At 43.3% G+C, this 13,286-nt stretch overlaps 1 protein-coding gene across 2 annotated transcripts in view; it reads right to left on the reverse strand.

Annotated features, from left to right (window-relative positions):
* Positions 1 to 13,286, reverse strand: part of NPR3 (natriuretic peptide receptor 3) — a 70,522-nt gene that overhangs the window by 54,040 nt on the left and 3,196 nt on the right. For both annotated transcript variants that reach the window (XM_025984101.2, XM_025984099.2), the window contains exon 2: positions 4,847 to 4,969. In XM_025984101.2, the coding sequence (XP_025839886.1) occupies positions 4,847 to 4,969 (123 nt within the window). The remainder of the gene's footprint in view (positions 1 to 4,846; positions 4,970 to 13,286) is intronic.

Raw genomic sequence — 13,286 nt, forward strand, 5'->3', positions numbered from 1 at the left:
GAACAGGGCTTCGGGGTTTGTGGCAAGAGTAGACATTTGCCTCCCTATACCCATTCTTGCTTCTTCCTTAGTAACAGATTCCTAAATTGCTTTGGGGTGACACTGAGTCTAGCTGAAAATACACATTTCCTGGCATCTCTCACAACTAGGAGTAGCAAAGTAAGTAGAAGTTAGTGAGAGGGGCTTCCAGAAAGACCTTCAAACAGAACTGAGTCAACTGAGATGGTGAGATGGTCTCTGTTTGCCTGTCATCTTTCCCTCTTCGTCTTGCCTAGGATGAAGACACCATCCCTGGAGTCCTAGCCACAGTCTTATGATTTTGAGGATGGACACTGTTCACTAAGATTAAGGGAGCCAAAATACAGAAGAAGCTTGGATCCCTGATGACATGGAACCACCACCTCTACACCGGGCTGCCCACCTCTGGACTTCTTACAGGTGAGAGGATAAACCTCTACATTTGTTTAAATGACTATAGGCCGAAGTCTTGGTTATTTGTATGCAAATGTAGTTCCTAATGCACCTACAACCATTTTTAAACCGTATTAGATAAAAGTTGGCCAATCTGTTAACAGACTATATGGCCTAAACTTGTCTATAAAACTATACCAAGAGGGGTGCTTGGGTTGGTTAAGTGTCTGCCTTTGGCTCAGGTCATAATCTCAGGGTCCTGGGATCAAGCCCCACCTGGGGCTCCCTGCTCAGGTGGGAGTCTCCCTCTCCCTCTCCCCCTGCCCCCCACCTCACTCACTTTCTCTGTCTCTCACTCTCTCAAATAAATAAATAAAATGTTTTTAAAAATAAACTACACCAAGAAAAATGTATAAACTTACCATTTTTTAAAAACTATATATAATCATCAAAGTAAACTGAGACTACTAATATAGCTAACATTTATTAAACACTCACTATGTTTCAAGGTGTTTGCTATGTATCTCACATACATTACCTCATCTATTACTCAGCTTGATGCCATGAGGTAAGTACTATTATTACCGTTAGAAGAAACTGAGGCCGGCAGGGGAGGGCAGGGTTACCTCAATTTGCCAGACTGATACCAGAGCCCAAAGCCTAAGCAACCATTACATAAAAGATAAAAATGAAAAGAGGTCTAATCAGAAACTCCAAGGATACTCTGAAAGTTGTATGGAGCACGGTGTATAAACTCTACGCAGTTTAAGTTTCAAGAAGCAGAAAAACTGAACACAAGGAAAAATGCATTTTAAAAAGTTGTCCCCAAATCACCAAGAGTAAGTCACATGGCTATGACTTCTTATGCCGTGATACCATGCAATGAGAAGGACACGATGTCATTTTTGTAGTATTCTTGACGAATAAGTATAAACTTAATCTTACCATGTGAAAACAACAGGTAAATCCAAATTGGGAGACAATTTACAAAATAACAGACTCATCAAAAGTGTCAGGTCATGAAAGACAAAGAAAGACTGAGGAAATAACACAGATTGGTGAAGATTAAGAAGATACAACAACTAAATGGATTGGATCCTGGAACAGAAAAAGATCATGAGGAGGAAAAGTAGTCAATTTCAAATAAGGCTTGTAGTTTAGTTAGTAATATTGTATCAATGTTAATATTCTCATTTTGATAATTATACTATGGTTATTTAAATTATTAACATTAGAGGAATCTGGATAAAAGGTATATATGAACTCTATTATTTTTGCAAGTTTTCTGTAAGTCTAAATTATTTCAAAATAAATTTTTTTAAGTTTTTCAAAAATTACCTCTAAAAAGAAGTTAGGTCCAGATACAGAGTTGAATTGTTTCCATCTTTCAAGGAATATTCTTATGGTATATAAACTGTTCTAGAGCACAAAAACAATGGAAAGTGTCCCAATTAATTTTATAAAGCTAATATAAACCTGATATTAAAATCTGGCAATACCACCTCAAGGCAAGAAAACTCTGTCCAATCTCACCCATGAATATAGACTCAAAAATCCTAAATAAGATACTAAAAAGTTAAAATCAGCAGTACGCCTAAAAGAGTCATCATGACAAAGTATACTTAATTCCAAGAACACTACATTGGTTCAGTCTTAGGAAATGTATTAAAAGAATAGGTCAAATGTACGTGATAAAATTCACCACTCATTTCCAGTTTTTAAAACCACACTTAACAAACTAGAAATAAAAGGATACTTTAACATCTACTTCAATTCAAGAAGTCAGAAATTAAAGTATCATCATAGTTATATAATATTATCCTGGAGGTTCTTGCCAATGCAATAAAAAAAGAAAAAGAAAATGTTCAACTGACAAAATGGGGAAGAACTCGTGTTGCTATATAAAAATGATATAAAAGCTATTGGAATAGGGGATTTAATTTATGGAACCCTTGCAAGATAAATAAAACAGAATCTCTTAGCTTTTCTATAAAACAACTACAGTTATAAAATGTAATGGGAAAAGAACATGATCATTAATAATACCCGAGAACATAATATCTAAAAATGAATTCAACAAGAATGGTACGGAATATAAATGAAGAAACTGCAAAACTTTGCATAAAAAGAAATTTGAATAAATAATTTAAAAGTTAGATGATGTAAGGATGCAGGAAAACATACAAACTCATAGTCTGTTGCAAAAGCATATATATATATATATACACACACATATGTGACGCACACACAAGACTACTCAATATAACATTATTCTTAATAGTAAAAAGCTGAGAACAACAGAAATATTGAAAAATGAGAGACTGGTCAGGTAAAGATGGCCTATCAGCATTATAAAACCCTGTGTAGCCACACTTGAAATAGTATAACCATTTTATTGAAAAATCTTTTTATAAATATATTTTTTATAAAATAAGCAAGATGCACATGCTTCTAAATATTATGATTAAACTTTAGCTGGGAGGCAGAATTATAGTAGCTTATTTTCTTCCCTGTGATTTTCTGTTTCTCAAATTTTCTGTAATACTCACGTATGGTGATTAGCAAAGTACCACAAACTTTATCTGTGAATGCGAGGAATTCCAATACCTAATATTTGCACTGCACTGGCCCATTTATAATGTGCATTCACATGCATTTTCTCCAAATAAATACTATGTTTGCATCACCAGTGTGCAAAACTCAGAATAAATGTTTAATAATTCTCACCGGTCTCTGTCACTATCTCTGTGAACTCAATATTATAGCCAATAATATAATTACATTCTGATCTGGGGTCAAAAAATGAGACCACCATTTGGCTTATGCCAAAGAAGGGGAAAGAGAACCATGACAGCAAGAAGGAAAAAATGGGTGTTCATCCTGCAAGCCTCAACTCTTCAACCTTATCCACTGCAGGAAGCAGGAGACGAAACTTTTGTTTCGTCAAATTTTCTTTTTTTTTTTTAATTTTTATTTATTTATGATAGTCACAGAGAGAGAGAGAGAGAGAGAGAGGCAGAGACACAGGCAGAGGGAGAAGCAGGCTCCACGCACCAAGAGCCCGATGTGGGATTTGATCCCGCGTCTCTAGGATCACGCCCTGGGCCAAAGGTAGGCGCCAAACCACTGCGCCACCCAGGGATCCCTCGTCAACTTTTCTTTATCCCTGTGAGAACTCTGTTTTATTATCTGTTTATGCACAATGTTCTATTGCTTGAGTTGTTTGACCAAGCCAGGGAATCAGAGCAGGAAATTGAGGTGTATCCTTTAAGGTTTAGATCCTGTCTGTCTCTCGACAGCAAGAAGAGTTCAGCAGAAACAAGCCATTTGTTACAAGTACACTAATGATTCCCTATCACTGCTCCGTTCTGAGCAGCCAATGTGCAGTATTTGAGAAATATTGAGAAAATGTTCCATTGTCGCATGCTGTCCCCTTGGAAAGAGCCCTAACCACGTGTGGAGGGTGTGTTTTGAACCTGTGATTTCCCTGGCCTTCTCAACCACCCTCCAGCACAGAAACACCCAGAAGTTCCCCAGATCTGTTTTAAAGAATCCTATGCTTTCAATCAGAGGCGTTGGTGGATCTCAAACTTCTAAAGAGGGAAAGCTTAACCTGTGGTCATCTGGAAGGAAGGGGCTGGGAGCAGTAGCTTTCAAAATGCTTTACCCCAATTCGCCTGTAAGGAGTATTTTACTTTCACACTGCGGCCCATTACAAACATACGTGTAGTGTAACGTGCTTAAATAGGTACACACGTACAATTATATGAATAAGTTTTATGAAGTAATAATATGCATGCAATGTGCGACACATTTTGACATGTCCTATTACCTCGACATATTCTAGTCTATTCTATTAAAAATCATGCCCACATCTCATTAAAATATTCCCAAAGCCCCTCATGGTGGTAACCTGCAGCTGGAAACACCCTGGAAAGGGAGGGTCTTTGGGGCTGGATCTGTGACCATCTGGAGTGCCCAGAGCTATGCTCTCACCCGGACAAGTCCCCTGGCACCCCCCAGTATGAGGCACCCTCTTGCTCGGGGTTCCCAGAGAAGAAGAGCTTGAGGACTTAGGAGAGTATCACAAATTTCTAAAAATCCTTTTAATGGGACCGAATCTATGGAGGGAATTCACATTGCTGGCTTCCTGGGGACCTGGTTTTTTTTCTTTTCTTTTTTTTTTTTTCTTTTTAAGATTTTTTTGTTTATTCATGAGAGACAGAGAGAGAGAGAGAGAGAGAGAAAGGCAGAGACCCAGGCCCAGGGAGCAGCAGGCCCCACGCAGGGAGCCCGACACGGGCCTCGATCCCGGGTCTCCAGGGTCACGCCCTGGGCCGCAGGCGGCGCTACAGCGCTGGGCCACCCGGGCCGCCCTGGGGACCTGTTCTGACACCTGATGGGGGCGGGGGGGGGGGGCTGGAAGCACAGTTACCGTACGAAGAACTGTTGAAGAGCTCGATGTTGAAGAAGGCGTAGTCGCCGCCCGTCATCCCGCGCCGGTGCGCCGCCAGCATGATGCCGCGGATCGTGTCGCCGCTCGCGCACATGATCACCACTGCGGGGGAGGAGCACACCGCGTCAGAGCCGGCGGGGCGGGGGTGCCCACCTCGCCCCAGCCGTCCCCCCTCGTTCCTCCCACCCGCGGAGGGACAGGCCCGCAGCTGCACCGGAGGCCGCCGGCCGACGCCCGCGCAACAGGTGACCCACGAGGCCGCGGCCGCCCACCCGCCTGCCCCCCGCACCTCGGGGGCCACTGCGCACCCGGAGCTGGGAGGGGGCCCCAACACCCAGCTTTGGGGATGCTCGACGCCAAAAAGACTTCGAGGAGCAGAAAACGAAATGTGCGATCTTGCGTCCTTAAGAGAAAGGTAATAAAAAAAAATGTTGGGGGATCCCTGGGTGGCTCAGCGGTTTAGCACCTGCCTTTGGCCCAGGGCGTGATCCTGGAGTCCTGGGATCGAGTCTCACATCAGGCTCCCTGCATGGGGCCTGCTTCTCCCTCTGCCTGTGTCTGCCTCTCTCTCTGTGTCTCTCGTGGATGAATTAAAAATATATATATTAAATAAATAAATAAATAAATAAATAAATAAATAAATGTATGTTGGGCAGCCCGGGTGGCGCAGCGGTTTAGCGCCTGCCTTTGTCCCAGGGCGTGATCCTGGAGACCCGGGATCGAGGCCCGCGTTGGGCTCCCTGTGTGGAGCCTGCTTCTCCCTCTGCCTGTGTCTCTGCCTCTCTCTCTCTCTATGTCTATCATGAATAAATAAATAAAATCTTTAAAAATATATGTTTTGCTAGAAAGGGCATCATTGAGACAACTGGAGAGATGGGGCTGTAAATTAGCAGTATTGCATCTGTGTTAAAGTTTTTGCTTCTCGGGGATCCCTGGGTGGCTCAGCAGTTGAGCACCTCCCTTAGGCCCAGGGCAGGATCCTGGAGACCCAGGATCGAGTCCCACATCGGGCTCCCTGAATGGAGCCTGCTTCTCCCTCTGCCTGTGTCTCTGCCTCTTTCTCTCTCTCTCTCTCTCTATCATGAATAAATAAATAAAATCTTAAAAAAAAAAGTTTTTGCTTCTCATAACCACAGTCTCGGGACTGTGGTTATGTAAGTGAATGCCCTCGCTCTTGTAATCACACACTTAAGTATTTAGGAGTAAGGGAGCATGATGGCCCTACTTACCTCTCAAATGGTTCATAAAAAGATAGTGTGTGTGTGTGTGTGTGTGTGTGTGCGCGCGCGCGCGCACACGCGCGTTGAAAGGGGGTAGGAAGGGAAGGAGTTGGGGAGAGATTTGGAGTGAAAGCATATAGGGCGAAATGTTAACAATTGGTGACAGTCTGGGTGAAGGCTGGGGAAAGTTCTTTATACTTTCTTACATCTTTTCCAAAAGTATAAAATTATTTCGAAATAAAGTTTTTAAAAAATACTTCAAAGCTGTCATCAGATTTGCCCAGCGTAAGCCAGTGAAGAGTATCACCTGCTTTTTGTACTGAATAGCATAGTAAGTACATTTTCCTAAAAAAGCAAACTGAGTGGTTTTAGGGGGAACCGTCGTTTGGCAAATCAGAGGAGGCGGTGAGCAGTATAAGCTTTCTGCCTGAATTCCAAAACATTTTTCTCAAGCTGTCTCACCATATATAGGAAATAGTTAACAAGACTGCAGGTCCCTCCTCACGTTTGCTCAGTTTCTATCCACACTGCCAAACCTGAGCAGCTTTAAGCGGCTCCAGAACATGGTTGTCCGCCCCCCCAAGAGCTCCAACAGGCTAGCGTGAAGTGGGTGCCCGGCCGTTCTCCAGTTAACTGGATCGCTGTCCACGGCCTGGTCCCCACCATGCAGACCACTCTCACACACGGAGAGAGGTGACCCGGAGAACCCTGGGGGCTGTCCCCATGTTATCACCATGCACGCCAGCCCTCCGAGATGTGTCTGTTCTTTGTACAAGCATGGGTGCTGAAAGACATAAAGCAAACTTCAGGCTGTGCCAAAGCTACCTTGGCAACCTCCATGAAGGGTTAGGCGCCTGTTGATATTTCATTTATTACACATGTTAATTCAGAGTGTTAGATCATGACTCTGACATTTCTTACTACAGAAGGGCTTGCTGTGCAGGCTAAAGGTCTAGAGAACAAGTTTTAACAATACAAAATTCCAAAAGGTCTCTAACTGTGGGAGTAGGTGTTGTTTGTGCCTCGAAATATTGTTATATATTTGGGATAAAGAGTCAAATACCAAGATGCCTCAGTAAGGAAGCTTTGAAAGAAACTTTTCATCACTCATTATGACCAAGACCCTTATTTTAGCTCGGATTCAAATTCTAGTCCCAGAAATGATGAAGGAGCCACAGTGCCCGCAACAGAGCAGCCAATAAGGAAAAGGCGGAGGCTGGACAAGTTTGAAGAGTGCAGATTCCAAGAGTGGGCATCTACAGAAGGCCCCTGGAGGCTCTAGCTGACTGTCCACCAGCAGCCCTCGTCGTCTTGTGATCAGCTGATCATAGTCCGGAGTCTGGCCCTAAACCCCCAGATAGAGAACCTGTCAGTGCATAAAGAGTAGAGTCCTTGTTTGGAGTCAGAATCCCAATAACCTAACTCAGATGTTTTTAGATACTCTCAAATGCATATTCCTTCATTTTAATGAGGGCCAGAATTGTCACAAACACATTTGTGTCAACATGTACCTGGGCATGCCAAATGAGAAGCCAAATTGTACGCAGTAGGATGTTAGTGAGGATGAAATACTAATCAGGGAGGTCTGTTGGAGGATTCAGGCATCCAAAGGCATCAAGCCTTGGTAACCCTAAGCATCCTTGTAAGTGCTTTACCACCCCAGGACCTAACCGCTGTGCCCTCATGACGGAACACAGGCTTCCGTAAGTCCTGGCTGGGCCCTTGCCCAACACTTGCCCCCCATCACTTCTTTGTCTATTTTTACAGCTCTGGCCCATCTCCTTCTCCCTTTTTCCATGACCACCAAGATAGGCCTCTGACAGACAAACTCCTTCTTTAAATGTCAGTACCTGCTGGGACTGAGCAGGAGTGACGCAGGGCAGCACTGAGGCTCTCCGAGCAGACTTTGATTATTTAAGATCTCATCCATTTTGTGTGGACCATGCAGTTCAACTCTCAAAAAGGAGACCCTAGTTTTGAAGTTCATGGGCAGGATATTGTTTTTTCTTGCATAAAAGAAGCCCGTAATGCACATTATCATCCAGTTTAAGTTGGAGCAAGCACTTACAGACACTGGCGAAGTGGAGGGAACGCAGAATCCTTTTAGATTTCTAGGATGTTCCCAAATCCCTTAGGGCTGTTTCATTCATGCCTAATTCAACAGCAACTATTTTTAGCCACTTGCCTTTATACAATCTGTCAGAAGGTTTAAAATAGTTTTCACTGAAATAGCTTTCTCTTCCGACTCATGTTTCTTCAGTTTATATAAGAACTAATTAAATTACACACTTATTATAATAAGTACAACTGGTATAAACGGATTTGGTGACAACTCTTGGAAAGAACGTGGACAAGTGTGAGAAGCGTGTGGGCATAATCAGGAGAAGTATACAATGACCAGCATTCACCAACAGTCAATAAAGTGTATGGAGAAAAAGAGAGCTACAGTTAATGCTGCAGGCTGCTTAAATGAAGGTCAGTTAAGACAATTTGTGCTGTATTTAAGCACAGTTAAATATATACATAGTCAATTTTTTTGGTCAAATTGTTGAACTTGTAGAAGGAGGGATGATGGTGTGATTCTAAGTTTCTGGATGGACTGTTCAGCATTCTGCTCTATTTCTCTCTCTTTGCCGGAGAACTTGTGATGTCCCACGGCACCTTCCACCATCTGACTCCCAGTGTCCTCTGTAAGTGACTTTGCGATCACCCTAAGAACGGCAGAGAGAAGTGCCAGGGGGTGGCCACAAGAAGCCAACTCAGAGAACCAGAAACAGTCCGGGTACCATATCTGAGTTAGGGGGGTATCTTTTCCCCAGTCTCATGTTTTCATCTGGAGCAAACTCTAAGAAGGTGACCCTCCTCATCCCACAAGTGCCTTCACTCATCCTCTCTCCCACCGGAAGAAAAGGAGTAAATTATTGGATTGGTGAATCTAAAAACAAAAATGGCATGCCAGTCCTTTCTCCCTTCGTCTTTCAGGTATGTGTCTGCTTGCAGAGGGCACATATTAAGGGAGAAGTAACAGTAAGTAGGCCCTTTTGGCAACAAATCTAAATCCTTGTTTTCCAATAGGTTTTATCAATAATAAAAACATATTTTCATTTTTGGAGTACCTGGGTGGCTCAGTCAGTATAGCATCTACCTTCTACTCAGGTCATGATCTCAGGGTCCTGGGATGGAGTCCTGCATCAGGCTCCTTGCTCAGAGGGAGTCTGCTTCTCTCTCTCTCTCTCTCTCTCTCTGCTTCTCCCCCCCAGTCATGTGCTTGCTCGCTCTCTCTCAAATAAATAAATAAAATCTTTAAAAAAGAAACACTTTCATATTCTCCAGCTGACTCTTGCACCCATCTTCCATTTGATTCTAAGCTCAAAAAAAGAAGAGAGATGTTATTTCATGGAAGCAAACCAAGATATGCAATGTACTGCAAATTGAAAACATGATCTCAGAAATCAGAAACCAAAACTTAATAGAAATTTGGGGAATCGTCAAGGAAATATCTAAATAAGAGGAATTTCTTTTTAAAAAACAGGTAGGAAGTAGGAAAAAGAGATAAGGAAGATAGAGTTTCAATTCAAGAAGTCTAACATCCAAATAACACAAATAACATCTCTGTTCTGGACAGAACAGAGAAAATGAAGGGGATAAAAGAAATAATTTAAGAAATTTTTTTAGAACTGAAAGACATGAGTTTCTGAACTGAAGAGGTGTATCCCCCAATACTCTGAAGTGCATAAGGCAAGATACTGGCATGAAAATACATCATAACAAAATGTTAAAACTTTGAGAGCAAAGAGAAAATTCCGAAATTTTTCAGGAAAAAAAAAAAAAACAGATAACAAACAATAGGTCAAGAACCCAAATCAATTCAAGCTTCCTAGTAGCAACATTGGAATTTACATATAAGACAATCCTTCAAATCTTGAGGGAAAATGACTTCCAACCTAGATGTCCATAATAATGTATAAGGGTAGAATGAAGACATTTTTGGTCATGAAAGGTATCCAGTTTTAGCTCTCATCCTTCCTTTCAGAGAAAGTTCCCAGAGGATGTGCTTCACCAAACAAGAGCAAACCAAGAAAGAGGAACACATAGGGATCTAATCAGAGAGAGAGAAAGGGAGGCCATGGAAGTTGTAGGGGGGTATTAAAGAAAGACTCCAGAGTGACAACTGTGCAGCCTGCTTAGAAAATAACCAAACTGGGGGCACCTGGGTGGCTCAGTCAGTTAAATATCTGCCTTCAGCTCAGGTCATAATCCAGAGTTCTGGGATTGAGCCCCACATTGGGCTCCCTGCTCAGCAGAGAGCCTACTTCTCCCTCCCCCCTGGCCCTCCCCTTGCTTGTGCTCTCTCTCTCTCTCTCTCTCTCTCAGATAAAGAAATAAAATCTTTTTTAAAAAGGGAAAGAAAAAAAGAATCAAACTGGAACATCTCAGGGCTTAAAATAGGGTTGATGGATGATTTAGTTTTAAGTCCATAGGAAACTAAGCAAACAAGCAAAAACAGGCTTTTTTTTTTTCAACCCAAAGAAAACCAGAACAATAAAGAAAATATTGTCGTAATAGCCCATTTGGTCCAACTACAAATAGCATTTAGAAGGCAATAATGATATAGACATTGAAAGCTGAGCTAACCAAAAAAGTTTTATACAACCATTCTGAAAGGATGTCTGCAAGGAGAGCTTGAGCATGTGATTACCCATGCAGGGGAAGAGAACTAAATTATCATCTGCCCCTGGGATGGCAGGAGAGAAAACCTCCAACTGAAATAATCAATGTAACATGTCATTTAGAAGTACAAAGTCAAATACCTACAGAAGTCGCTGCAAGGGTTGCAAGTGCTTTCCTTGGGGAAGTGAGGCATGGGAAGCAGGAGACAGGAAACTTTTGTTCCTAATTAGGCTCCTGTAATCTTCTGACTTTTTAAACTATATAGCTGTATAACCAACTCCCATAAAATTAATATTTTTTTTAAAAAAAGGACTTCTTTCTGGCCATTTCTACACTATATATTGGGTTTCATTTGCGAAATAGAGATTGCACTTTTATTTTTGTTGTTCACAAAGGTCCATCCACTCCAAAGGCTTTCAGAGCTTCTACACTGCAGCTTACAATGCTTCTTTTTTCCCCTGCTGTTAGTTATTTTACACTTATCATACATTCTTTGCTTAAAAATTCTGCTTATCAACCACTTGGTCATTTACTCCAGCCTAATTCTAAAAATAAATGACTCTTGTACTGATTAAATACTGTTATCTCTATAGTTGTTAGCAGGCGCACATCAACATTAATGACTAAAAGGATAAAACTGCAGTTCATTATACAAAAATGTGTGTACATACTACATCTAGTTCTGCGCCTCCTAAGGTGTATAGACAAGACAATTGCTAGCTTCTGTTGCTTGAAAAAAAATTGTTTTAACTTGTCTTTTTAAAAATAAATTTATTGCTGACTCCAGAATACTGAGGGCAGTAGTGGACTGTGGAATTGAATAAGTTTTAAGTAAAGATCATCACTTTTTTACTAATACAGACTCAGGTATGTGTATTTTGGTGATGATGCATGTTGGCTAAAAACAAAAGAGGGAAAAAAATGTAATTATTTGCTTCAAAGGTAAATCCCTGAAAGGGATAATTAATGCTCCTCAGCTCTTCCTTTTACAGCACACAGACAAGTGAAATTCTAGTCATATTACTATTTGAGATGGTGGCACATCAGTTTTTACCCATTAAGAAATTCAAACATTTGTGATATGATTTTAAAGACGAGAGTAAGTTCAGAAAAAGTGCTAAAAATGTTATCTCCAAAAAACGGGGGCTGGAAGGGGGGAGGCTACTCTCTGGTTCTATGATGTTTAATACGGAGCTTTCAAGAACAAAAATGTGGTCGGTTATGTTTTTAATATTTGAATGAGCACAAATCCAAACCACAGATCAGGGTGAAGAGGCCTGATTCTCATCTGACCTCACTGTTTCAGGAGGAGGAAATTCTCCCTCTGAGAAGGTAAATGCTTTGCAGAGGCCACGCAGCAGCAGCAGCCGAGTAGAGGTGCCAAAGCCAGAGCATCTGCTTCTCCTGCCAGGGCTCTTTCTCCATGACGTGGCCTCACCTCCGTGAGGGTGATTATCATCATATACATAAAATCATAAGAGCCACAATCAAACCTGACGTTTACTGAGCCCTGGGTATGTGTCTGGCACCGTTTCAGCACACGCTCTGGGTCAGCTCATTTAACCCTCTCGGCATCCCTAAGACAGGCCACCCCAACAACTTCCCCTTTACCTGAGGAGCCTGAGGTGTGAGATGTAGTAGCAGGTCAACCTCTTATGCCAGTAACGCCTGAGCCGGGGCAGGTGCTCTGGAAGTCAAACTCCACCGAACCCCTGTACCGAAGCCCTATGAAACACTTTAACCGCTTAGGGCAAAGTAAGGGGGATTAGTAAAAGATCCCTGGAGAGAGCTTTGTTACCGAGCACCTAGGGTGGGAATCGGGGTGTTTAACAGACTTAGGAGCGAAACTGCTTTTGTTTTATTATTTATGAATGTTTCTCTTTCTGCCAAGTCACTGTCGGAAATATATTTCAGAGTAAGAATGGTAGCCTCGTCACCTGTAAAACACGCACAGTGCAGCCCCCGAGATTTCACCACTAAACTCGGTCTTGGACAAAATAAAAGCAGCAGCAGCTGCTGCTGCTGCTGCTGCTGCAAAAAGACCTGGGAACAGCTATGAGGCTTCGGTCACCAGAGATACTCCGCGGCACCCAGCTGCAGCCCAAGCTCTCCGAAGCCCCCAGGCCCACCAGGGCCCTGGCGCCTCCCTGCCCCCGGCCTCAGCCTCAGCCTCGGGAGACTCAGGGTCCGGGGGCGCGATCCGCCCCCATCGGGCGACCCTAGGCCATGACTCTCAGGCCGCGCGCGCAGGGGTGGCCGCCAGCGTCCCGACCCGCAGGGCTGCGGCCGCACAGGCGCCCTGGCAGCCGGGGCTCCCGCCCGCAGGTCAACCCCCACCCCCACCCCCACCCCCGCGCGCCTCCTGCCCCAAAGCCTGCCCCGGACGCGCCAGGCCCTCGAGAGCCCAGCGGGGAAGAGTCAGGTTCGGGGAACGCGGCAACCCCGGGTCTACGGGGCTGCGCAGGACCCCGGGACCGGGCGGGAGGAAGCACACGTGGGTTTGTCCGCGGGCGTGGCGAGTCCGCGGC

The sequence above is a fragment of the Vulpes vulpes genome, chromosome 4 (assembly GCF_048418805.1).
Source record: "Vulpes vulpes isolate BD-2025 chromosome 4, VulVul3, whole genome shotgun sequence".
NCBI classification, from domain to species: domain Eukaryota; kingdom Metazoa; phylum Chordata; class Mammalia; order Carnivora; family Canidae; genus Vulpes; species Vulpes vulpes.